Raw genomic sequence first — 27,236 nt, 5'->3', positions numbered from 1 at the left:
CTGCCTAGGATTGGAGTTGGTTCTGTGTCTCTGCAGCTTGCTAATGGAGGGCTTGCTCCTGAATACCCGGATGGGCCCTGCTGTGCCCGGAAGCTGCTCTTGTGAGCTGCTGACCTCCTCCCCAGCGCAGGGACAGAGGGTGTGGGACTGCAGCTGACTGCTCCTTCCCGCCGTCACTGCCTGTGTGTCCCTTATCCCCTGCCGTCTTTGTGGCAGTCTGAGTTTCTCCATGCAGTTTTCCCGTAAAGCTATGTTCTCTATCATGGTGGCAGGTGGGTGTTAGAGTGGGGGATAAAAACCAGAGTCATTAATTTTGTCACAGTCACCTTACGTTTAATTTTCTGATTTTCAAAGGGCCGTTCAACTGCACTTACCTGTTTGTATTTCTGCTGCTGTCTCTTTCCTTGAGTGTGGATTGGACTGATGTCCACGGTGGAGGATGTGGCAGTGACCCTGTAGGTGATGCTCACTGAACATAGGGCAGGTTACTTACAAGAGTTCTCTCTGTTCCAGGTGCTTTCTGCCATCGGCCACACCCTCCCAGAATATGTACCTCCTCGTCACGGACATCTCTCTCTCCTCTGGACAGCGGAAGCCTCTCTGAGAATGGAGACATAGGACTGCTCTCCAGGCCCGCACAACGCAAAGCCGCGCCCCAGCACCCGCCGCCACCCGGATGGATCGCAACCGAGAGGCCGAGATGGAGCTGAGAGGAGGGCCCAGCCCACCCAGGGCCAGCAGGAGCCACGAGGGGGATGGGGACAAGGCCGCGTGCCACAGCTGTTGCATCTGTGGCAAGAGCTTCCCTTTCCAGAGCTCTCTGTCCCAGCACATGCGCAAGCACACAGGGGAGAAACCCTACAAGTGTCCCTACTGTGACCACAGGGCTTCCCAGAAGGGCAACCTCAAGATTCACATCCGCAGCCACCGCACAGGGACATTGATCCAGGGACACGAGTCAGAGGCAGGTGAGATGCAGCTGGGTGAAATGCGTGTCTCCGAGGGCCTGGATGGGTGCGCCAGCCCCACTAAGAGCACATCGGCCTGCAACCGCATGCTGAACGGGGCATCCGTGGACAGCAGCAAGATCCTGCTCAGGAGCAGCCGGAAGGAGGTGGAGGGAGCAGCCGCAGCTCCCGAGGAGGCGGAGGCTGTGGCCCAGTGCTCCTTCTGTAAGAGCCAGTTTGAGCGGAAGAAGGACCTGGAGCTGCACGTGCACCAGGCCCACAAGCCCTTCAAGTGCAGGCTCTGCAGCTACGTGACGCTGCGGGAGGAGTCGCTGCTGAGCCACATCGAGAGGGACCACATCACTGCCCAGGTGCCCGACGGCGGGGGCGGGGCCGGGGGCGGAGAGGCCTGCGTGGAGAATGGCAAGCCTGAGATGAGCCCCGGGGAGTTCCCGTGTGAGGTGTGCGGCCAGGCCTTCAGCCAGACCTGGTTCCTGAAGGCGCACATGAAAAAGCACCGGGGCTCCTTCGACCATGGCTGCCACATCTGTGGCCGGAGGTTCAAGGAGCCATGGTTCCTCAAGAACCACATGAAGGCGCACGGCCCCAAGATGGGGAGCAAGAACAGGCCCAAGAGCGAGCTGGACCCCATCGCCACCATCAACAACGTAGTGCAGGAGGAGGTCATCGTCGCTGGCCTGTCCCTCTATGAGGTCTGCACCAAGTGCGGAAACCTGTTTACAAACCTGGACAGCTTGAATGCCCATAACGCCATACACCGCAAGGTCGAAGCCAGCCGGACACGAGCCCCGGCTGAGGAGGGGGCCCCCGATGGCCCCCTAGACACCAAGCAGTTCTTCCTACAGTGCCTGAATCTGAGACCGTCCATGGCTGGTGATGTGCCCCCAAGTGGGCAGGCTGGAAGGCGGGTGGCTGAGCTGGACCCTGTTAACAGCTACCAGGCCTGGCAGCTGGCCACCAGGGGCAAGGTGGCCGAGCCAGCCGAGTACCTCAAGTATGGGACTTGGGATGAGGCCCTGGCGGGAGATGTGGCCTTTGACAAGGACAGGCGTGAGTACATCCTGGTGAGCCAAGAGAAGCGCAAGCGCGAACCCGATGCCCCTGCTACCCAGGGCCCTCCAAGGAAGAGGGCCAGCGTGCCCGGAGACCCCCTGCTGCCCGGTCACCTGGACCCCCGGCCAGCTGCTGCGCGCCCCAGCCGCCGGGCTGCTGCCAGCTCTGGCCAAAGCAAGTCCTCTGAGTGCTTCGAGTGCGGCAAGATCTTCCGCACCTACCATCAGATGGTGCTCCACTCCCGCGTGCATCGCCGTGCCCGCAGAGACCGGGACGCCGAAGGGGATCGGGCAGCACGTGCCCGATGCGGCTCACTCAGCGAGGGTGACTCGGCCTCTCAGCCCAGTAGCCCTGGCTCAGCTTGCGCCCTGGCCGACTCCCCGGGGTCTGGCCTGGCCGAGGAAGTTGTGGATGATAGCAGCGAAGAGGCTGTGCCGGAACCTGCACCAGGTGAGGAGGTGTGCCCGGGTGGATCAGGTTGAAGTAGCCAGGCTCGTAGAGCCCCTTGCCCAGCTGGCCCTGCACCCAGGAGGCCCATTGCCCGGGTAGATCCTTCATACTTAGGTGGCCCTGTGCTCTGATGACCTTGTGCCTATGTCCAGGTGGCCCCGTGCCTGCCTAATAGTGAACTTGGTATCCTGTGCCCAGGTAGATCTGGTCCAGAGTCTCTGTGTACAGGTGGCCATGCAGCCTGCGAGGCTGCACTCGGTGGGCACCTGGAGCTTTCCCTGGTGGTATCGACCAGGTACCTGTCAGAAATCAATACTGCTGGCTTCTTGAGTCTGTGGTCTCCCCTGGGCTTCTGTCGCTTCTGCACAAGGGCCATCCTGGGCCACTCTGAACTGTTCCTTTCTTCTCACCGTATGACAAGCACACATACATGTTTACAAACACATGCACACATCATTGGTTTGACAAACACTCTACCTAGATACCATAAACACACACGCTCTCCTCTGCTCTTCTCTCAGCCCCAGACGGCTGGGTGGAAGATGAGCTTAGAATCGATTATAATTAGTCTCCTTGGACTCAGGTAACCCTGTGAGGGTTAGAGACACTTAGCTGGAACTGGTTACTGTCCCCAACAGAGGCCTTGAAAATGGTTCAGCGTGCTTGACTTTGTTTTCATAGTTTTCCTGGTTTTATAAATTCTAAGCATTTCCATGTTTCCTTTGTTATTTTGCCTTATTGTACGTGAGGAGAATGTGATGTTTCAGGTGTGTAACTTGTTTCTCTGCACAAAGTGGGGGGTGATTTTTCTCTTCTTGCAAACCTGTTGTTGGTAAGTGCTACTTTTCCCTAGAAGTTGTTTTCTCCTGACAGCTGGAGCACATGGCAGAGCTGCTCACTCTCTGTGCTGAGCATGAGCACCACACGCAGCTCTTCCAGCCAACGTGCAAACGAAAGCCACCGTTCCCTTTTAGGGATCATTACAGAGTGCGGTGAACGGGCATCTGCTGCGCTCAGGTGCCTAGGGACACTAAAAACGCGCGCAAAACCAGTTTCTTCAGCCCGTCGTGCATCCCGCATGGTGACCGCACCATTAGGGACAGTGTATTCAAGGCAGAATCCTTGTCGTCCTTCTCCGTGCCGCTTGCTGTCTTTGGGCCACTGGCTGCTCCCTGAGGGCGGGCTCATTTCCTCACCTCTTCTCCACTCTTCTAGAGGCTTGCGGTGCAAAACCTGGGCAGCAGTTGCAATGCTTGGTTGGCCTTTCCGAAGTTTAACTCTTGGTTTTCTTTTTCTAGCTGTGGGTCGTGATGGCTTTGTCTCAGTGATCCTCTGACTGCTTGGTGGTATGCGCACTGGATAAGACGATAGGACGGTGCTATGTCCTTTCTTGACTGTGAGGGGAAGTTTTTAGTTTCGTATTACTGAGAGTCAAACCGAGGCCTTTGAGCATGCTGGGCACGTGTGCTGTCATTGAAATGCTGCTTTCTGTTGTGAGATACGGAATTTCTGAATTGCCTTGGCTGGCCTTGAGTGCCCTCTGTAGTCCAGGCTGCCCTTGAACTTGCAGTCCTCCTTCCTCATCCTCCCAAGCAGCTGGGATTACAGATTGACACCATAAAGCCTAGTTAAACAGAAATATTTTTTAACATTTGGAATAGCTGCTGATCCACGGTGGTGGAAGTCAAATGACTCATGAGCTGGGAGGCCAGGTTATTTTCAACGTAGAGTTGGTTTTTTTCTTCCTGAGTTCATTAAGCACTGGAAACTGTTGTTTCTTTTGTATAGGATTGTGCACATTTTTAAAGTAAGTAACATTCTGAGGTTTACATATACTTGACCTGATTTTGCTAATAGCTTCTGTATCATATTTGAATGTAACGAAAAGTTGGTTATTGGAAACAGTAGGAAGTTGGTTGTGGCTCATGGAGGGCAGAGAGAGGAGTGTGTCATAGCTGGAGCATGGTGCTTGACCGTCTACAGAAGTCATTGTCTTTGATTGAAGGAAAGACAGTGTCTTTCCCCCTGAAAGTCCAGGCTGTCCGATGGTGGCAGCAGAGTACTCAGTTAGGGCCTCGGATGTCCCCTAAGGAGACAGACCATGTCACATGACCATGTCATGTGACTTCTCGCCAAAGTACCCTCATTTACAGGCTCTGTCTTGCAGGCTTTTGGAATAGCTGCTTTTGAAAAGAAACCAACTGGTCTGTGTGTGACCTGCAAAGTGGACCTTTGGAAAAGGCCCACCCTTTTTGCTACCAACATTATCACCCAAATTTTTTTTTTTTTTTTTGGTTTTGAGGGGGTTGGTTTTTGAGATGAGGAAGGGTCTTGCTCTAGCCTAGGCTGACCTGGAATTCACTATGTAGTCTCAGGGGTGCCCTGAAACTCAGAGCCGTTCTCTTACCTCTCCCTCCGGAGTGCTGGGATTAAAGATGTGTGCCACCACGCCGGCTTCTCACAGAACTTGGATGGGATGACGGGCTACAATTGTTTGAGCAAACGTGTGGAGATTGGGCCGGCCGGCACCGCCCCTCTCCTGAGAGGCAGCCTGCCAGGGCCGAGAATTGAGGTTGGCATTCACATCTGGTCTGCGTGCCCGTTGCAGACATGGATGTGAGTGCTGCTTCAGGCCTGCCTTGGGGGGAATCTGTTGGTCATGCTGCTCCGCCCTCTACATGGGGTGGGTCTAGGTGGCCACCATCCCTGACATTGGGAATAGATGCAAGTGATTAAAACTTTGCTTCTAGCTGGGCGTGGTGGCGTACGCCTTTAATCCCAGTATTCGGGAGGCAGAGGTAGGAGGATCACCTTGAGTTCAAGGCCACCTTGATACTACATAGTGAATTCCAGGTCAGCCTGGGCTACAGAGTGAGACCCTTCCTTAAAACAAAACAAAACAAAACAAAACAACAACAAAAAAACTTTGCTTCTGATCTGGAATTGAAAAGTGACTTGGGGGCTGGAGAGATGGCTTAGCGGTTAAGCGCTTGCCTGTGAAGCCTAAGGACCCTGGTTCGAGGCTCGGTTCCCCAGGTCCCACATTAGCCAGATGCACAAGGGGGCGCATACATCTGGAGTTCGTTTGCAGTGGCTGGAAGCCCTGGCTCGCCCATTCTCTCTCTCTCCTTCTATCTGTCTTTCTCTCTGTCTGTCGCTCTCAAATAAATAAATAAAAAATGAACAAAAAATTAAAAAAAAAGAAAAGTGACTTGGCACAGGTTCAAGTATGTGTTCAGAGATTGTAAAAATGTATATTTCTAAGAGGGGCACAGGGAATATAATCAAGGGTATAAACCCCAATGTTTATAGTCACACAGCACAGCCAGGAGTTGAGAAAGCATTACTTAGGCAGCTGAGTACCCCTTCACACATTTGCCCAGGAGCCTCAGGTCAGAAAGGCCCTCTTTAGACAGAGCTCATGTGGGTGGTGGGAGGGGCGTCAGGCTTGCTGCCTGTAGGTCCCTGTGCAGTTGGAGTTTGGCTGTCCCAACCTGAGACTGGCCTTGGGTGGACCCGTGTGGGTGGTCACAGGCATGCCACATCTTTTCCTGCAAAGGAGCAGGGACCCCACACTACCCTTTACTTTTCAGTAAGTTAAATGTAGCTTGACTGTCCCGGTCCACTTCTGTCACCCGAAATCTATGTCCCATAGTACCTGCCCTCAGCACCTGTCTTTGGATTCTCCTGGGAACGTCACAGGAAGCTGCTGAGTTTCAGGGGGAGTCACACGAACTTGGAAGTGTTCAGCTGGCTTCGAGAGATAGGGCAAGTGAGATGGCTTCCCGTCATAGAGTAAACTGTGGCCGCCTCAGCGTCCACGCACTGTGTGTGAGCTGAGGAACTAAGGTGTCTTCGTGGGATGAAGGAGGGGGAATGGGTGCAGGTAACAGGGTTCACTGTGGCCTGGGCCATTTTTATGGAACTGATTTTCATGGACCAGCACAGTGAGTGGCCTAGCCTGTTCCTGACACAGATAGATAGTTGGTGATGTGATGTCAGGCAGTTGGTCCTTGTCATCCTCATACAGTTCAGACTGTCACCTGGTTCCTGCCTCCGTACTGAGTGGCCCCTGTTTGGTTGCCTAGAATGGTCAGAGGCTATGGAAAACCCGAGTTCTCACTGGAGTGTGGCCCAGACTATGATGTCTTGAGCTCCAGACCCCAACTGAGCCTCTGCTTTCCAGGCTTAGCAGCCGGGAGCAACAGGTGACACCCCCTGGAGTGCTGCCTCAGTTTGGGGGTCCTCCTTTAAGCTTTCAGGATGGACAGGCTGGCTTACGTAGGTTGGAGCCATCCTGGTAGTCTGCACGCTTCACTTGTGGGTGCCTCTGTCTGCCTGCAGAGGCTCTAGTCTCCTTCTGGAGGTTCCCCAAACAACTCCAAGTGCAGAGAACCCTTAAGGGTGGTGGGGTGGATGGCTCCCGCAGCATGTAGCACCCTTCCTCCTCAGGGTGCGGAGCTCCTCCCTAGGGAGGCCAAGGCTGCAGTCCTTCAGCTCTTACAGAAATTGGTGGCATGCCGTTTGGCTTGCATTGCCTTGGTGTACACTTTCATGTGGCTGTGCTGAATTATTTAGCAAGTTTGGACTTTTAAATGCATTTGCATTACATTTGATAAGTGTTTTGTTGTGTGCTCATCTCTGGTACATGTCTTAATTTTTTTTGTGTGTGTAAGTTGGTGGTGGGTGCAGGAGAGTGTTTTTTAGCCAATTTCCGGCATGCTAATCTGAGGCCACACAGATCACACACTTTGCATCTACAGTTTGCATAAGCCTTTGCATATTAAAATGGTTGTAGTTTTAGATCTATATTTTACTGGGATTGTAAAAACCTTGGAATATTTACCTCTGGGTTAAAGGCTAGAAAGTAATACTTTCTGGGATTCTGTCTGCTCTGTGCATGGTTAAATGTTGTTAATGTGCATTTTAGAGGAGGCCTTGTCTCCTGCATTATTTACAGAGAGAAGCCATTGGTTTGAAAGAAGTATTTTCACAGATTAGTAAGACATTTGCACTGGCTGTTAGCTGCCAAATGTGTTCTCAGAAAGATGTGCCAAATCTGGGTGCTGCTCGTGTTCCTCCTTTTGACTCTAGAATAATTACTTGCAGCAGTTACGAATAAGCTGTGCTTCAAATTGAACATGATTCCTGGTTTCACTTAATAACCTAATTGGTTATTGAAATGTGGTTTGTGAACGGCAGTGAGGGGTTCCTTCTGTGAATTTGCCTCCTATAGGAAACAGTGTACGTGCTGGAACCTGACATCGGAAACAGATGGGAGTGGCGAGTGCCGTCAGGCTCCGGGCCAGGCTTCTGGTCTATGTGATCACTCAGAGATTGGGACCAGCATACTCAACTATTGGCATAGTTCACAGTTGAAGAACACTTTTGATAAGAAATTGAAGACCAGATTTCCTTGGATTTAAGAGGGGCTGGGGAGATGCATCAGCAGGAATTTGACCCCTCGCCCCAGAACCCACGTAAAAGCCATGGTTGCATATGCCTGTAACCCAAGTGTCAAGGCGGGGGGCTCCGAGACAGGAAGATCCCTGGGGCTCCTTGGTCAACCAGACTGTTGTAGTCACTTTCTCGGTGCTGGGCAAAGCATTCCTACCAAACACAGCTGATGGGAGACAAGCTTTTATTTTGGCTTACAGTCTTGAGGGGAAGCTTCCTGATGGCAGGGGAGAGTGTGGCCTGAGCAGGGGCTGGACATCACCTCTTGGCCACAGCACATGGAAAACAGGAAGAAAATAAGCCAAACTCTGGCTGGGGAAAGATGGCTATAACACCCCTAAGTCTGTCCCCGACAGTACACCTCCTCTAGCAAGGCTGTACTGCCTAACTTGCCAGTAGCTGGGGACTTACCTAGCTGGCATTCAAAACACATGAGTTTATGGGGGACATTTGATTCAAACCACTACACAGTCTCAGGACCAGTGGGAGATGCTGTCTCATGGGAATGAGGTAGAAAAGTGATAGAAGACGGCCAACATCATCCTCTGGCCTCTGTGTCTTAACACACACACACCACAAAAGAAAAAGTGGTCTGGAGCCAGGTGTGGTGGCGCACGCCTTTAATCCCAGCATTCGGGAGGCAGAGGTAGGAGGATCGCCATAAGTTTGAGGCCACCCTGAGACTACATAGCGAATTCCAGGACAGCCTGGGCTAGAGTGAGACCCTACCTCAAAATACCCCACCCCCGAAAAGTGATCTGTAATATATTGGTTTCTGAATATCTGGTTAGTGCAGGGATCCTGGGAATCTAGTTCTTATGCAGATCATTGCCACATTGGACCAGTAACAGGGGTGGAATGGGACTTAGTTTAAGAAATGCTGCTGGGAGCTGGGGAGCTGGCTCAGTGGGTGCCGTGCTTGTCACACAGCACACAGCTCTGGGCTCTGATCCCCTGGCCCGTGGAAGGGGCTAGTGTGGTGGTGTGCTCCTGTTCTAGACCAGAGCTAGTGGGCAGGGCAGAGACAGGCGGGTTCTCAGGGCCTGCTGGCTGGCCAGCTTAGCTGAATTGGTGAGCGTTAGGTTCAGCGTGAGGCCCTGTCTGCAAAACTAAGGTGGAGGGTGACCGAGGAAGATGCCGGATGTCGCTCTCTAGCCTCCTGGCGTATGCATGTTCACCCCACACATACAAGCACACATACATGCACACACGCATGTCATGTGCACTTACGCATGGCAAAAAGCATATCATTGGGCATTGCTTTTTCTAAAATGGTGCAGGATGGCAGGGAAGGCTGCCCTGAGCTCGAAGCCAGCACCAGCCTGCACTGTTGGGAACGGCCCCCAGAGAGAGAGGCCGTGAGGCGAGACACCTGCACAGTGTGCGCTGGAGGCTCCCGAGTGTCAAGTGGGGAGGGAAGCCGTTGGAAAGGACTTGTGGGAGAAGTTTTGGGGAGACAGCAGCAGAGAAGCCAGAGGCTTTGTGGTTTCTATGGCAATAGCCTACACCCCACCGACACGCGTTCCCCTGCTGGTGCGAAGCCAGTGCACCCCGGAGTGGTGGGAGTGGAGGGAACCGTTGTGCCTGGCCTCAGGCTCTCACAACCTCTGAACAACCTCTGCTCGGCACCCCATTGTCCATTCTCGGTCAGGTCTTGGTTCCTGACGCTCTTTCTCCTGTGAAGGGTCAGTGAGGTTGGGCCGGTGCTGCTGGTGTTTTAAGAGGGTTAGAGCTGGGCAGTCGGCGGGGCCTTTACGGGAGCCGTCGGCGGGTCCGTCCTGGTTTCCATAGGCTTCGCATGCACCGCGGCTGTGGTCTTCCTGCCTCATCTCTCCCTGGGGCTCTTCTCCCTCTCTCCGTCAGAGGGAGGGCCCTGAGATACTGCCCCTGGAGACACTGGGCAGTGCATCTTGGGGCTTTGGCTCTGGGTCCAGTCTCAGAGTGTACCTCTTTGCTTCAGGGATCCGGGGACACAGTGCTTGGCCATGATGGTCCTATGCATGAGATCCAGGAACGACCGTTGTGAGCCTAACACTACTGTTCACTTGCCTTGGTCCCTTCTGGGACATCCTGAGGCCCTCTGCTGGGGTTCTGTCACAATCTGGTCACGTAGCATCTTGTCCTGATGTTTCTGTTTTGAGTCAAGGCTAGGGTGTCCAGGCCCCATCTTCTTGACTCAGGATAGATAGCTCCTAGCGCACCAGGCCCATGTGCCCTGACTGCCCTGGAGGTGAAGAGAGGTGTGAAAGGGACTTGTCTTGTTGCTCCTGCTCAGTTATTGGGATCATTTCTGTTACAAGAGGCAGTGCAGTTTGGGGGTGTGGGGGGAAGCTGGGACCGGCGCAGGGAGCGATGCTTCCAGGCTAGGCTCGTGCTTGGCACTGCTACTGGTTTGAGTTCTATTTGTCCATTCTAGAAGATTTGTCATCACCCTCTGCTGACTTTCGTCACCTGCCTTACCCAGTTTTACTGGGAGTCTTCTCGGGTCTTTAAAACATTCACATAGGTATAAAATGCCCGTGAGGATGTTTTGGTACTTGATGAAACCGTTGTTTGGTTCCTGACTTTTTCATACCACATGGTGTCTTGGGGACCTTCTGTGTAGTAGGACAACCTCTGTTCACTCCTGAATTGCTTACAACTGTAACGAGATTCTGCCTTACTTGCGTGCTGACCAGTGTCCAGGCTGTCTCCCACTTCTCAGAGGAGCCAGGCTGTCAGGTTGGTGTGTGTTTAACATAGCTCATGAGAGCACTCGGCAGTCTCCCAGGACTGGCATTAGGGGAAGGTGCTCGTGCCTGGAGTTTGCACATCTTATGTTTGGACAGATGCTACCATCTGGATTAAATAATCCTCAGATCCACCAGCAACTCATGGGTGTGTGCATTTTTCCACACTCTCAAGAATTCTCTGTAAATTTTTTCAAGTTACCTACCTGAGAGAAGAAAGGTGGTATTTTTTATTGCTTTTGATTTTCATTTTTTTCTGACTTTTGTGAAACTTGTTTTCATATTTGCTGCCTCCTCAGATCCTTTAAGGGTTGGTTCATAGACTTGCATATGTTTTTAATGTGCTAGTCCTTTGCACTTTAACTTACAGGAATTCTTTATGCATTGGGGATTTGAATCTTTCATTATGCATGCTTCAAATATTTTTTCCTGGTTTCTCATTTGGTTTTAAAATATTTTTGAAGTCTTTTATTTTGGAAGTTCTAAAGAGTAAAAACTGTCCATTTCCCCCTTTATGTTTTTTGCACATATATAACTTAGAAAGCCGTCCCCAGTCCAGCTCTGAAAATATTTTCACTGAGTAAGTCAACACATTTTCTGTACTCCACCCTGTGCGATTCCACATGGAGCCTTGTAGGGTTAAAGTTTTCCATATTGATATCCAGCCTTCCCACCCTTATGTATCTGTCTTTTTCTCCACTGATTTGAGCTGTTCGCTGTATTCTACATGGAACTTCCATGGGGTAAGTCCTTGATGTACATTGATTGCTATATCCTGTGAGCATAACCTTATATAGATGTTACTCATCTCAAGATATCACAGAGAACTCAGAGGTTGAGCGAGTTCAGGCCAGCGTAAGGACTTTAACGGTAGGACGGGGGGCTGGCTGAGACGTTGGTAAAGTGCATGCTTGCCACACGAGTGTGAGGACTTGAGTTTGAGTGCCAGAACCAGTGTGAAGTTGCACGTGGCAGAGCGCGTTCCGACTGGCCAGGTGAGAAACGGGGAAGAACGATTGAGGAATGTTCCCAGTGTTGACCTTTGGCTCCCCACACGCGCTTGCACTTACATGCTGCTCACCCCCACACAAACACGCATGTACACATACATACCGCATGTAAATAAATGCAGACACACACACAGAAGATTATACCAGTAGTAAGTGTGCAGCCAAGGTGTGAGCCTATTATCACCGCCTACTCCCCTGTGCCGCAGGGTGTGAGGTGGAGCAGAGTGGGCCTAAGCCTCCCGGCTTCTAGAGTTGCACCTGTCCATTCCCTCCTGTGGGCTCAGCTTCTCAGCTTGGTCCCCCCACCTGTTTATGCCCTCCTCAGGTATGCCCTGCCCCGAAACCCATTGCAGACAGCAGAGCCTAAAGCAAGAGCCGAGGGGTAGTCTGTGTTCAAAGGTCAAGAGATTGCAGGTGTCCTGAGGCCTTGTGTGCATACGGGTCAATAAGGCCCCTGTGGTGAGGGGACTGCCAACCCTCCCAGCTGGGCATGATCTTTTATCTGCGGCACATGCTGGAAACCGCTTCCTTCTTTCCACCCACTGTTCATGTGTTCATGTCAGCATCCACATTGCTTTGTACTTGGTGTCCAGCGTGTACAGGTCCTTGCTTAAAGTTTCTCATCTAGATGGTGTGTTTGTCTTGGAAATTTAGTAAGTAAAAATGTGGCTTCTGTAGTTGCATTATGAGTACATCTTGCCATTCAGTGTCTGGGACATACTATGCGCAGCAGGTTTTGTCCTTTATCTTAAATCTTCATTTCAGGTGCCTGTATGTCCTGGATTTCTCCTGAGAGTGCCCCTTGGCTGATGCTTCCTGCCAGGTTATGTTCCTGTGGGCAGTCAGGAAGTGGCTGGTCTTGTTGGCAGACTGTCTGTTTGGTGGCTGTCCCATGTTACCTTGGGCAAATGCCAGCTGACGTACGGGGACGAGAAGCTGAGGCTGAGCCTACTGCGGAGTCCACCTTCCAAACAGGGCCTTTAAATGCACGTGGCAATGTGCAGGAGGGAAGATCTGAAAGTGCAGAGGCTGGCCTGCCATCTCTAACAGTTCTACCAGGGTTAATGCAGTCGAGTTCACATCACAATGGCAAGGAGACTTTATATCTTACTATCTGAAATCGTTGTAGGTAGCGGCCCTGTGAGGCCTGAGGCCTGCTCCTTGGTATGCAGTGTCACCCAGTAGCTGGAGATGTCTGTGCTCTGTTAGTGACTGACTGACATGTGGGGTGCCTTTGTGAGAGCTGATTGCGTTCTCCAGCTCAGTGTGGGGTTGTAGTAGTCACACAGGATCTGCACAGTGTTAAGGCGTTGGTACAAAGTTATGATCTGGGCCATTGGAAGTCCGGGCACGTTAGTGGGTCCATGGCCTGGAATCAAAACTGGGGAGGACCCCAGCATCCTAGCATACGTCTACTGCGATGTGGCCACCTGCACTGGAGACCCAGTGCCCGTGGTCTCAGCATGGCTGCATGGTGTGTAGGTCGTGATGTGCACAAGAAATAGGGCCCCTAGTGAACCCCTACTCAAAGGCAGGGTGAGGACCTCTACCCAGTCATGGAGTCTATTCAGTGGATCTGTGTGTTTTGGTTCGTGATGGTTTCGTCTGTATTGGCCATCCTTACTTAGTTTTGATTGCAAGCATGGTAAGTTCATGTGTGAAAAATGTCATGGCAGATCACCATTCCCATGGGATTCTGTGTATGAACTGTTAAGGACTGTAAGCTCGCTGTGGTAGACTCCCTGGGAAAACAAAAATGTCAGGGGAGAGTGGGCTACTTGCTTTGCTCTTCTAGCCCAACTGAACCTGCAGAGAGAACCCATATTCATTGGCTTGGCGTTGATGTAGAAGGTTCTGGAACCTGGTGGCCCCTCGTAATAAAGGTACCCTGAGTCAGTCGGAGGTTCTGCTCCTGACACGAGCTTACCCTGCTACTGGGACGTGCTTGTCCTGCCTCCCTGCGAAGTCCCTGGCAGCTGGTTAGGTTGGTTGTTGTAGTTGGGTTGGTTGCTAGGGGGAGGGCCCGCTGCTGGGGGGGTTCTCGCTTGCACCCCAGACCCTGGTTCTTGCCTACTTTTTTTTCTTTTTGGTTTTTTGAGGTAGGGTCTCACTCTAGCCCAGGCTGTCCTGGAATTCACTATGTAGTCTCAGGGTGGCCTTGAACTCACGGCGATCCTCCTACCTCTGCCTCCCGAGTGCTGGGATTAAAGGTGTGCGCTACCATGCCTGGCCTTGCCTACTTTTTAAAACTAATTTTCCTTCTTGGGCCCAGAGGCATCTCTCTTGTTTGGAGAGGCTGCATGCACGTTCTCTTCTGGACATCTCATTTCACTCTTCTCTCTCTGATTGCGCTGCTCCATGTGGTGGCCAGGACTCCTGTCTAGAGCCTTGGATGGGCACTGCACAGGGTCTCTGTGAAAACTGTAATGCTTCTGTGTTCGGAAGTGAATGTGATGTGATTATTTTACATGTGTGTGTGTACATGCTTTGTGCTTGGGTGTGTGTGTGTGTATTGTTTCTGTGGGGGTGCACATGTGTAGAAGTTAGACAGGATCTGTCTTGGAACCTGGAACTCATCGATTTGGCTAACCTGGCTAGCCAGTGCACCCTGGGTACCTGACATCTCCACTTCCCCAACACCAGGATTACAAGTGTGCCCCACCTTGCCAGCTTTTATGTGGGTGCTGGGAATCCGAACTCAGGTCCCCTTGCTTTACCAGTGACCATCTTCCCAGCTCCCGGATGTGGTCGTGAAACAGTGAATTCCTCCTTGCTTGTCTGGAGGAGTGTGTGGAGGGCCTTTCTTATTGATCCACTCTGTTGTCTGTGATCGGAGATCCTTTATGACCTCTGCCACCTGTGGTGCAAACCCTGCCTGTTCCCTTTCCTACCGAATGGAAGCCAGCTTCCTCCTCCTCTTGGCCCATGTCCTCTGTCATTTGGCCAGTATTACCAGTGTCATTACACCCCTTCCAGAACCTTGGAGCTGATTATGGTGATTCCAGGATCGCTGTTGTGGGTGTGGCTGTCACCTTATCTGACATTTACAAGCCTGTATTGGCATCTAGAAGGCCAACCCAGCACTTCAGCCCTGCTTTGTTTGTCTCCTCGACTCGGGTGTTGTGAGCCTGTTGGAGCTGAACCGAGCCATGGAGGACCCCTTCCCAGCACAGCACGGAGGTCCTGGGGACAGGCCTGCGGTCAGGGCGGCGGAGGTGGAGCTGGCCCTGCGCCCCACTTCAGGCCGCCCCGGAGCAAGGGTGGCTGGCCCCTCCTCCCTCCTCGGAGGGTGTGCTCCTCAGCCTCTCCATGCCTGGTGGATGAAATACCAGTGTGGCATTGTGCTATGTGTGGGGATTGGCTTTAAATTGCTCAGGTATGCTTGGCTTTTTAAAACAATTTTCCAGCAACAACAATAATGTGGTGGCAGTTCAGCAACTTATTTAATTTCCATGGTTACAACCCCTTAACATGTCCCGGATTGCCCGGCTTGCTCTGTGTGATGAATTCGTGCTGCAGCAGACCCCTCCCCTACCGTGTGACTCCACACTTCCCGTTTCCTCAGAACACCTGTTCCGCTGCCTCTGCTCATCCACTGCAAGTGGCATCAAAGCATGGAAGGGTCGTGAAGCAGACACGTAATCCTGGTTGCAGTGTAGAGCAGTGCCTTCCACAGTACTGGTAGGCTGTCCTGTGGAGCACGTTGTAAAGCTTGTTTTAGTGTGTGGCTCCCCATTGGCACCCCTGTGTGGTCGGCACGTGGTGAAGAGGAGACCTGCGTTGCCATGTCCCAGCTAGCCCTGAGCCGTGCACGGTCTCCCGGGCTGACTGACGGAAGGGCCGGTTGTAGCCATGCAGACTCTGCAGGCCACAGTAGATGCTGCTAACAGCTTGGAGACAGGGCAGGATAATGTCCCTCAAGCCCAAGCCTCCCACGGGACATGCCAGGCTCTGTGTTCCTCTCTGGAACGCTGCACCTTTCACTGTGTGCTGGGAACAAGGCCTGGGGCGGGGCCTGCTCCCCCAGGAGGCAGTAGCTGGGCCTCTGCCTTGCTGCTCGGAGATACATCTGGGGTTCTTTCTCAATGCCTTGTAAAGTGTATGACTGAACTTCAGATGATGTCTCTCACTCCTTTTTGGACACGCACCGTTTAATTCATTGTCATTCAAGAAATTCCGTGATCCGTAGTTGCCTCCAGCTGTGGAAGTAGCACAAGGGCAGTGAGTTTTCGAGGAAGCCCTGTCTTGCCATTCCAGATGCTGCAGCCAGTGTCTGATCTCCCCAGGGACGACCCTTCCCTGTTCTACCTGGAATCAGCTCAACTGGTTTATAAAACGAACCTGTTCTGGGGTCTGGCACTAGTATTTTAAATGATGTCATATCTGTAGTCTTTCAAATGCGTGTACAGTTGTGCGTCACAGGTCCCCCGTTTGTTGACTGTGTAGGGAATCGGCATATAAACGTTTGTGGTAAGAATGTACTTTGTTCTTGAGTGGCTTCCAAATACATTAAACGTCATTTATTTATTTATTTATTATTGGGCGCAGATAGAATGGGTGTGCCAAGACCTCTAGCCACTGCAAATGGACTGTAGATGCACATGCCACCCTGTGCATGTGGCTTTACGTGGGTACTGAGGGATTGAACCTGGGTCCTTCGGCTTTGCTGGCAAGCGCCTTAACCGCTGACTATCTCCCCAGCCCCCCCAATACATTTTTTAAGGAGAACACTTGAGAAGTGTCCCCCTTTGCTCAGCTCAGTGGGCCGTGTCTTTCTGGCAGTAGACCTGCCTCTGTCCGTGCTCCCTTTATCGTCTCTTGTTTAGAATTTCTCAGAAGTAACTACTGTTTGCTGTCAAGTAACAGAACCTTCCACTTTTCTGTGAGGAAATTGCTCTCAAGGTGGTGTATGTGCACTTGAAATGAGAAATGTTTTTGGCCATAAGTTCACCCAGGTGGGTTTCCTACTTTTTGTCCGGTGTTTTACCAACTGTGGCAGCCTGACAGGTCGCTTCGCGGGAGCTCAGGTGCGTGGGCGGTCGCAGCAGGCAGCGGATGAGGAGCGCGCTGGAGGCCTGTGGACGGCCAGACCGACCGCAGAGGGCGAGGCAGGAAGGCAGAGCCGTGTTTGTGAGAAGATGCACACAGAGTGTTTTTACTGTGCATATGCTGACCGACCCTTCTCAGATAGATGCATTTTATTCATATGTTTATGTACTGCTTAATAATGTTGAAATGCAGATAAGGACAAAAAAAAAAAAAAAACAAAGCATGCTACTGTTCAGAAAAAACAAACAAAAAGAACCTGTTGCTGGTATTTTAGTCCAGCCACACCTGCCTGGGCCTGTTCTGAGTTTGCACATCTTACAACCTGTCCATATTTCTAGCTCCCATGCATACACGCACATACAAACCCACCAGAAGGTGACAGTTTTTTCCATTCTCTTAAAATACTATGAGCCTTCTGTTGTCATTAGGTGTTCACCCTCACATGTAAGTTCGGATAGACTAGGGCTCAGAGAATGCAACGTGTGTAGCTTGTTTCTGCTTCTGGCATTAGGGGAGGCGCGAGTTTCCTGGGTGGCTTTGACTTACGGTGTCTTGTAGCAGACGGGTTTTGTTGGTGAAACTGTATGGAATGGAATTGAACCTCAAGCCCAGCAGGGCCCCTGCCTTCTCTGGCCAACTCACTGGGGACTGTGTTCCTTCCTGTGTCCTGGCTCTTGTTTGCGAGGAAGAGACGCGCTGGAGGACACACGGACCCAGCACCTGTGCGGACCGCTCTCCTTGCAGGCTGCCAGGTCTCACCCTAGCTAGGACCCTGTGCTTACGTAGGGCAGGCTCGTTCTGACGTCGTGCGTTCAGTCTCCGTGTCTGCTCCCTGCTCAGTAAGCACTTTTAAAGCCATTGTTTCTTATTCTCTTGACAGCACCGTGTGGTAGGTTCCCAAAGCGAGAGTACAGATTTGATTATGTTTAAAATGAAATTATTGGTAAAGGATTTTTGTTTCCACTTTTAAGTTGTCTCCCACCCCCCCCATATTTTGGTAGACCTGGAAACACAACCTTTCCCCCCCCCTTTTTAAAATCTTAGGGCAGCCTGTTTTAGTGTGTGACAGGGGCGCATGGGGCCCAGAGTGGTTCCCGGTACAGGGGCTCTTGCTCTGTAGTGAAATAACTACTGGGCCTTCAAAGCAATGAAGAGAAAACAGGAAACATTGTGTTTGAAAAGTTTATTTTTCCCCAAACTGCTTATAGATTAAGAATTCACTGTTGGGGGTGGAGAGATGGCTTAGCGGTCAAGCGCTTGCCTGTGAAGCCTAAGGACCCCGGTTCGAGGCTCAGTTCCCCAGGTCCCACGTTAGCCAGATGCACAAGGGGGTGCACGCGTCTGGAGTTCGTTTGCAGAGGCTGGAAGCCCTGGCGCGCCCATTCTCTCTCTCTCCCCCTCTATCTGTCTTTCTCTCTGTGTCTGTCGCTCTCAAATAAATTAAAAAAAAAATTTTAAAAAAAGAATTCACTGTTGTATTTGATCTATAGGCAGAGAAACTTTGGCAACTTACTAAACTGGCAAAATTTTGGAATTTCATATTGACTAGGTGTGTGCCTTTTGAATATTTAAGTGTTGTTTGCCTTCAGGGTTTGTGATGATACAAATGTTTACTAACGTAGGCGTTCTGGAACTTTTATCCAGAAACTTGGTGCGTGCAATAGTTACAAAGACAGCTGTAGCTGTGTAGACAGACATACGTGTGTGGTGTTCTGTAGATACGGAATAGTAAGAAACCTCTCAATGCTGTGTTTTCTCTAACTGACAGCTGCCAGGCTACTGCAGTTAATGACATCACAAAGGGAGAAGAAAAAAATCCTTTCAAGTTTTATATCTTCTCATCTTTAAATAACTAAGACAGCTGGGCCTGGTGGTACACGCCTTTAATCCCAGCATTTGGGAGGCAGAGGTAGGAGGATCCCTGAGAGTTTGAGACCACCCTGAGACTACATAGTGAATTCCAGGTCAGTCTGAGCTAATGTAAGGCCCTACTACTTCAGAAAAACCAAAACATTAAAAAATAACTAAGACAGATGAGTTGTAAATTAAGAAATAGGCTTTTATGGAGGATTACTTAATATATGTCAAGGCAGAAAAAAAATTGTGGGGCTAGAGAGATAGCTTAGAGGTTAAGCACTTGCAAGTGAAGACTAAGGACCCCGGTTCGAGGCTCGGTTCCCCAGGACCCAACTAAGCCGTAAAGTGGCACATGCATCTGGAGTTCCTTTGCAGTGGCTGGAAGCCCTGGCACGTCCAGTCTCTCTTTCTCTTCTCTCTCTGTTGCTCTCAAATAAATAAATAAATAAAAATTGTGTGTGTCTCTATTTGAAGGAGTTAGGACGTGTGTCATGAAGCTGGATGGCTCTCTTACCAGTACGCTAGGTAAAGGCTGAACTAGTCTGGCAGACGAGGAAGGCCGGCTTCACATCGGTAGGCATTCTCCAGATGCCTGGCCCGGCTCCCAGCGCTCTGGCTCAGCCTTCGTAAAATGTGGAAAGCACTGGGCGGAGCTCCGAGCCACCTCACTCTGCCCTGTTCCAAGAGGGACGGGGGCAGCCTGTTCTTTGAAGTGGAGCCCAGGTCAGAACTTGACAGTGGCGGCCTTGGGCCCTTGATGGCCAGGGGCCGTAAGTGAGCATCTTTTATGTATGTCCCAGTGTCCCCATCCTCCCAGCCCGTGACCTCCAGGCTGTGTATGGTGGTCTTGTGGGTTATATTGGCCAGGCCCGAGAAGGCGAGTATTTCTGCATCCATTTCTTTTCCTCCTTTGTTTGCCTATGAGCGACTGCCATATCTAGAGTAGAGCTGCCGTTAGTGTGGAGGAGGGCGAGCCAGCCACGGCGGGGTGTGCAGCTTGTTTCAGAATCCCCCCAGGAAGGAGGCTGCGCATTTTCCACTGGTACTTTATTTTATTATTATTTTTGGCAATGATGAAGCCTTAGAGTTTCCCCGGGGCGGGGCTTTAAGCCTCAGCCTGGGTCATTTAGAGGTCAAGTGTGTGCAACTGTGGGTGGTCTGGAGTCCACACTCAGGCGGGTTCAGATGAGGCCAAATGGGGTTTGTCTCCTGACGGATACAGAACAATCAAAGTTACGGTTTCCTCACCTGACATTTGGCCTGGGCCACACTCTGGGATTTGTAAAAAAGGCAATCTTGGGGCCGCGGAGATGACACAGGGGAGGGTATCCAGTGCGTGCCGTCAGGCGTGAGGACTCGAGTTCAATCCCCAGCAGGCATGCAAAAGCGCCTGTAGTGAGGGCACACGCAGGCAGGTCCCTAGGGGTCGCTGGTCAGACAGTCCCCTGAATTCTGAGAGCTCCAGGTTCAGTGTGAGTTCCTGTCTCAAAAAAAATGAGGTGGAAAGTGAGAAGAAGACACTTGTTATCAACCTCTGGCCTCACCCATGCACACCTGTGCACATGCACATATACTCACACGCATGTGAGAACACACCCACACCCACACCCCAATCCTCCCAAGTAAGCTTGGGTGACACACACTTCTTTGGTCACCAGTGGGAGGCATCATGGCGTTTGAGTCCTGCCTGAAGCAGGGCCACTTCCCCGTGTCACGGTACCCGAGTTCCTCACTGCTGTGGTGGCTTCAGGAGCTTTGTGCACAGGAAGCAGAGTCCAGCGTGACGCGGCACAGGTACTGCGAAGCTGGCAAGTGGCCCCCTGCCAGCCGGGGCTGACAGAGGCTCTGATGATAACGCTGCCATCTTCCTCCAGTGCGCCGCTGCCCCGCGGCTTCCATGGCTGTGTTAAACAAAGCGTGTCTTCCGTGAGCCTTTTCTGCCAGAAGTGGCCACGTCGTATCTCCGTGTGGGCCAGACATCCTAGATTGTTTTCCTTCTGTGACATTCTGAACCCAGCTGTTGTTTCACGTGTAGATCAGAGTTGACCCATTGGGGAAGGCCGCTTTTCTAAGAGGTGGTGGCCACATGCCTGTCATCCCAGCACTTGGGAGGCTGAGGCGGGGAGAGTCACTGAGAGTTTGAGGCTGGCCTGGGCTACATAGTAAGTTCTAGGCTAGCCTGGGTTACAAAGTGAGACCCTGCCTCCAACAGACAAAGCCAGCTGAACTGTAGTTAATATCAGATTTTTACTGGGGAAAAGAAGTGACAGGTGCATTTTCATATCATTGTTAGGACTGTGTAATTAGGAATTTTAAGATCATAGCTTTATCTTAATATTTAGAATTTAGTGGCTTATTACACCTTCCACATTAGTTATTCAAATGTAAGCCAACTAAAAGAAAAGTCCCCAAACAGCTTGGAAGTGCCAAAGGGTACATCTTTTTGAGGGGAGAAAATCCCTGGAAATCAAAAAATGACATCTGAGTGACAAATGCATGGTTATTCCTCTATATCTGTGGGGGATGGATCCAGGAACCCCTAGAAGACCCAGATTCGTGAACCCTCAGATCCCTGATGGAAACGATGGCCTGTGCACACCTTCTTGTGTGCCTGAAATCACCTCTGGAGTGCTGGAACACCAGCGCCGTGTAACCGCCGTGTCGCTGGCTGGGAGTCCTTAGTGGGGGATGAGAAGAGCGTAGGGGCTCCATCCCCAGTGGGGCTCCGCCAGTGTGTTTGGTCTGCAGTGAACCCCTGGCTACAGACTGCAGACTGGAGAAAGTGCGTGGTTCAAATGTCTCTGTCTTTAAAGTGTCCTATGTGAAAAGCGTGCCTTCACCTTGCCTTCACTGTAAGGTGGCATGCTCAGTGACAGGGAACATTTGTCTCTGACCCACAGAGTTTTAAGACCTTAAGCTTTAAGAAAACAAACACAGGACCAAACAAACAGGATGGGGAAAATCACATTGGTATTAGTATGCTAACTTTTCATTCTCTCTCTCTCTCTCTCTTTCTTTTCTTGTTTTTTTTTTTTTTTTTGGGGGGGGGTGATGTATGTATGTGTGTGCGCAGGTTTGCACACATGTTGGGGACTGAGTAGAATATCAGGGGTCCTCTCTTGTGTCATTTCCTTGAGACAGAAGCTCTCACTGAATCTGGAGCTATTTTTTAGTCAAGTTGGCTGACCAGTGAGCCCCAGCGATCCTGCCATTACCTCCTTCAGGAGTGGGGTGCACGGGCGCGTGTGGACGTGCCCAGCTTATCCTGTAGGAGCTGGTGGTCATGCTCAGGCCTTTGTCCTTGACCAGCGCATGCTGTCTCCATGGAGCCATCGCCTCACCCCTGGTATGCTAACTTTCAGTTAGATTGTTTTTCAGTGAATTCTTCGTTAAGTACATGTCAGTATACTTTTGAGAACCGCGCGTGCACGCACGCACAATTAAACAGCTGGATTCTAAGCATTTAGTTGGTGATATTAGAAGCAAACAGAAACGGAAAGATCAGGGCTGGAGAGATGGCTTAGTGGTTAAGCGCTTGCCTGTGAAGCCTAAGGACGCCGGTTTGAAGCTTGATTTCCCCAGGACCCACGTTAGCCAGATGCACAAGGGGGCGCACGCGTCTGGAGTTCGTTTGCAGTGGCTAGAGGCCCTGGTGCGCCCATTCTCCTCTCTCTGCCTCTTTCTCTCTCTGTCTGTTGCTCTTAAGTAAATTAATAAAAATAAAACAATTTAAAAAATGAAAGATTAGTTCATAGATAGACGTATATAGGAATCTTTGTGTATATGCAGACATGTAAATCTTTAAAATTCTATTAGAAATATTTTTTATTTTTTGCGTTTTTCCAGGTAGAGTTATAACCTCGTCTAGGCTGGCCTGGAATTCACTCTGTATTCTCAGGGTGGTTTTGAACTTACAGTGATCCTCCTACCTCTGCCTCCCCAGTGCTCCCCAGTGCCCCATGCCCATCTTAAAGTGACACCCCTCCCCAGAGTACAAGATAACATGGCGTGTTTGGCATTAGGATTTCTTGAGGAAAAAAAGCTGTTTTAGCATTTAGTTTAAATTTAAATATTCAGTAATACAAAGGGACCAGGATGGTGCTCAGGAGATGGGGCTCGGTGGGTGAACATTTGCCTCCTGTGCATTGAGGCACTGGGTTTGTTGCCCTCCAAAGTGATGTGAAGTCTTGAGCATACAGAAATGACATAAACGTTTTATATACTATATTGATTAGAGTACAGAGTTTGCAAAGCCTTTCAATAGTACTCTTGTAGGTTGATTATTTAAAAACTGTGAGGATTTTGCTTCTTGGGTTTTGTGACAATTTTCACTTAAATACTGGCAGTTTTAAATTTATTGATAACTTCCATAAATATAGACAATAAACCATGATAGTTCCCCCCTTCCCCTTTACAACTCCACTCTCCATCATATCCCCCCCCCCCCATCAGTCTTTTATTTTGATGTCATTGTCTTCTTTTCTTGTTATACTGGTCTTGTGTAGGTAGTGTCAGGCACTGTGAGGTCATGGATATCCAGGCCATTTTGTGTCTGGAAGAGTGCATTGTAAGGAGTCCTGTCCTTCCTTTGGCTCTTACATTCTTCCTGCCACCTCTTCCACAATGGACCCTGAGCATTGGAAGGTATGATAGAGAGGTTTCAGTGATGAATACTCCTCTGTCACTTCTCAACACTGTGGTGCCTTTTGAGTCATCCCAGAGGTCACCATCATCTGAAAAGAGAAGCTTCTCTAACCAAAAGTGAGAGTAGCATTAATATATGAGTATGAACACTAACGGAAGTGTTTACTGGTTTGGTGAGCATAATATATGCATTTAGCCAAACACCAGCAGGCAATATGCCACTAGGGCTCCTGACTTCCCCCATCATAGGTTTTCAGAATCAGGCATGTATTCCTTTCCATGGGGTGGGCCTCCAGTCCAATTAAAGAGCGGTTGGTTTCTCCCATAACGGACATGCCAGTATTGTACCTGTTGGCTCATTTGGCCTGGCTGGCCAAACTTAAGCTTGCAGTGTCCACTGTTGAGTATCTCCAGTGATGACTTCTCTCTCTGCTATGGAGCTGCATGCTGCGTAGCTTTCAGTTAGCTGGTCTACCTGGAGCAGGTTTTCAGCTCAGCTCCAGCAGGATTTCTCAGTGACCTTGCAGCCCAATCATGTGGAGTCTTTAGCAATAGGCTCTTACCATATATTCCTGTTGGGAAACCAAGAGTCTCTTATATAGCCTGTAATGTTGTTCAACAATTCCCTGGAAGGTATCCCATTCCTGGCACTGAAAATTTTCTAGTAACAGTCTATGACTTCTGGATGTGCCATTGTCCAAAAAAGTAGGTTTCCATGTGACTTACTCATACCTGCTTAGATTCTGATTACCTTCCCCTCCTTCTCCCTTCACCCTTCACTCATTCTCTTCCCTGATCTCATTTAGAACACTGGCATTATATGCTGTTCTTTAATGACCTGTTTCACTTCAGATTACTTATTTAAGTTTTACTTATTTGTAAGCAGAGAGAGAGAGAGAGAGAGAGAGAGAGGGGGGGGGGGGAGGGAGAGGAGGGGAGAAGAGGGGAGGGAGGAGGGGAGAACAGTACCTCAGTGCTCACTGCACACCAGGTATCGAGGCGCTTAAAATGTCTGGCACAGGGCTGAGAAGATGTCTCAGCAGACAATGAACACTTGCCATGCAAGCATGAGGGTCAGAGACCACAGGAGTTTGGTCATGTTCCCCAGTTCTGTGCAGGGCAGAGGCGGGGTGGAGCAGGCAGTCAGGTCACTGAGGTGCTGAGATGAACCTCCAGACCAGGCACAGTTATGGGGGAAGGGATATTTATTGATGGTTACAGATTCAGGGGAGGTTCCATAATGGCAGAAGAGGCTGGCCCATTTTCACAGGATCAGGCAGAGAGAAAAGCCACAAGACAAAAATCCCAAAGCCATACCACACAGCACCCTTCGGAATTCAGGCAAAGCTCAGGCACTTTGCATATCTTTAAACTGGAATTCCAAATCTACCTGTACACCTTGGGGCTGGAACTTAGGATCCGCTCAGTGACACCTCCTCCAGCCAGGTGACTTCGGATCTAAATTACAAACTTTAATAAAATCCTGTATATATTGGGGGTCATTCATTCAAAGTACCACCCTGATCAATCTTGGGGACTGAGGAAAAGAGCAATCTCTGATGAGAGACTGTGTCTCAAGGAAACATTCAGGCAAGCAGTAGAAAAAGGACGCACAATGTTCTCTGGTCTCTGCTTGCACACCCGTGGTGTGTGCACGTTTGCACATACATGTGCCTATGCCACATGCACTCTACGTGACATATACACACATGCATGCCTGGAACACACCGGCACAGTCCTGGAAGAGACTTAGACTCTATGGTGTCAGTCAGGCTTGAGGGTCAGACTTGTTTTTAATGCCTGTGTGCATGTGTGTACATGTTCATACATGTGTGGATGTGCACACGTGTGCGTATGCATGTGATGGCTAGAGGACAACTGCAGGTGTGGCTCCTCAGGAGTCCTGTTCACCCTTTTGCTTTCATTTTTTGGAGACAGTCTATAGTCTGGAACTTGCCAAGTACGCTAGATCAGCTGGTCAGCGAACTGCAGAGATGGCCGTGTCTGCTCCCTGCCGGCGGGGCCACGCTCGGTTTCCTTACTTGGTTTCTGGAGGAACTCGGGCCCTCACACTTGCACTTTGTAAGAAAGCGGCCTCCTCAGCCCCAGACTTCCAGTCACGGCTGTTTAATGTGACGGTGACGTCTGGGCCCTGTTACTTGCCCTTCTTTAAGTGTCTGGTGATGACAAAGGCTGAGGACATGGCTCTGGCAGAGCCCTTACCTAGCATGTGCAGGGCCCTGGGTCCTCTAACAGAGTGGAATTTGAAATACTAAAATGATGGTTTTCCTGGACACAGTATGGGTTCTTGAGGGCTGCTTTCTGGGCACAGAGAACCTCCCTAGTGTTCTGGAAGGGCCTCTGGATCCCACCCTAGAGCCAGTGGAAGGTGTTCTGAGTCTCGGGTTTATGGGGGAGGGTGAAGGTCAGGCAGAGCCTTCTCTGCAGGTGCTTTGTAAGCTGCTGGGGGGCTTTGAGTGTTTTAAGTTTGGGGGTGTCAAAACTGATTTTCCGTGTTTGCAATGAGGTACTACTGTGTAGTAACTACCTCACTTCTGCTTCACCTCATGGCCTCCACCTGTGCTCTGTGGCTGTCTCAGGCTGTTTCTCCTTTGTGCACTGTGGCATATGTGGCATTGGGGGACTGAGTGAAGGGTCCTGGCCGAGTGCCGCTCTTGCTTGTGAGGCCTGCGTGGAGCGGTGCTTCCCTGGCTGGCCTGCAGGGAAGAGTCCTTGTGGCTGTACCGTGTCGCGGTGTGACAGAGCGTGTGAGCAGACTCATGGGGAAGGTGATCTCTTAAATCACTGTGAAGGGAATCACTGCGCTGGCCTTGCTTGACACGCAGTCACATGCCCTGCACAGGTTTCAGGAGGGTGTAGGGCGTGCGTGTCCCCAGAACCACAGGGATGGAGTCTGAGAATGCACCGTCTCCCATGGCGTAGCCTCTAGCCAGGGGAAGCTGCACTTGACAGGGCAGGTCATGACCTTCCCACGGGTGCCAGGGGACCGTGATGACTAAGGGATTTTGTAAGCTTTTCACCTGTCCTAGGAAAACAGCTTCTAGGAATGATGCCTCGTAGAGCATTTCTAACTGCTGTCGAATGGTAGGTTGAAACCTGCATTTAGGATCTTGGAGTCCGTTGTTCTCTTTGGCATATTGTGAGTGACGGGGCATGCTGCCATGTTTTCACTTGGGGGCTGACTGACAAGTAGCTGCTTCCTCCTTGGTGTGTTTATTGGTGAGACTCTCCGGGCTTCTCCTGTTGAACATGTATTTGCTGCCTGGTATATGATGAGTGTTGGGCCATAAGCAAGACCCCTGTGTGTCTCCTGGTTGTCCTGTGTGACCTGAGAATCATCCAAGTCAATGGTTTCTTTGATTACAGAAATAAAAGTGACCAGAGGAAGTTTTCCAGTCTACCCAGATGGATTGTGGTTTTCACTTTACAAGGCAGCTTACCTGTCAGGACCTAGGGCGGGGCTGAGACTTACTCACACGCTGCCCGCTGCCCACGGGAAGGCCACCGCCAGGAGACTGCGGTGCTGGGGGGAGATCACAGCTTGTTCCAGGCTGGCTTCTGAGCTAGTCCCAGAGCTCGAGGGAACCGACCCGCATTAGTAATGCACCAAGAGGAGGCAGCCACCATGAGCCAGAACCACTTCTGAAGAAGGCAAGATGGGGACCCGCACCTGCAGCCCAGGCCTGGTCAGCGTCAAGGTCAGGGTCAGGAGGCTCCACCACGAGTCTGGGCTGCTGCTTGGTGGTAGCAGTGAGGGCAAGGATGCGGGGTGCTGGGGGACCCCTCTAGAGCCTGTAGCAGCCACATTCTGGGGCCTCCTCCCTCCCCTTCAGCAGAGGGCAAGAATGCACAGCAAACCCAGCTGCAGGGCCACATGGGCATGCATGGGCACGGCAGGGCACGGCAAGTCCTCAGCCACACCATATGGTGGGATTGTTTGTGGGTGAGGATGGGTGCGGAGTTAGAACCCGGCTCCGTTGCTATAGAGCATCTCACAG

General features: G+C 50.9%; 1 protein-coding gene across 6 annotated transcripts in view; it reads left to right on the top strand.

Moving 5' to 3' along the window:
* Znf516 (zinc finger protein 516) overlaps positions 1-27,236 on the top strand; it is a 118,571-nt gene that overhangs the window by 50,195 nt on the left and 41,140 nt on the right. For all 6 annotated transcript variants that reach the window (XM_045134679.1, XM_045134680.1, XM_045134682.1 and 3 more), the window contains exon 2: positions 514-2,471. In XM_045134679.1, the coding sequence (XP_044990614.1) occupies positions 677-2,471 (1,795 nt within the window). In that variant the 5' untranslated portion in view covers positions 514-676. The remainder of the gene's footprint in view (positions 1-513; positions 2,472-27,236) is intronic.

The sequence above is a fragment of the Jaculus jaculus genome, chromosome 15, assembly GCF_020740685.1.
Source record: "Jaculus jaculus isolate mJacJac1 chromosome 15, mJacJac1.mat.Y.cur, whole genome shotgun sequence".
NCBI lineage: Eukaryota > Metazoa > Chordata > Mammalia > Rodentia > Dipodidae > Jaculus > Jaculus jaculus.
This window is presented reverse-complemented; position numbering and strand designations above follow the sequence as displayed.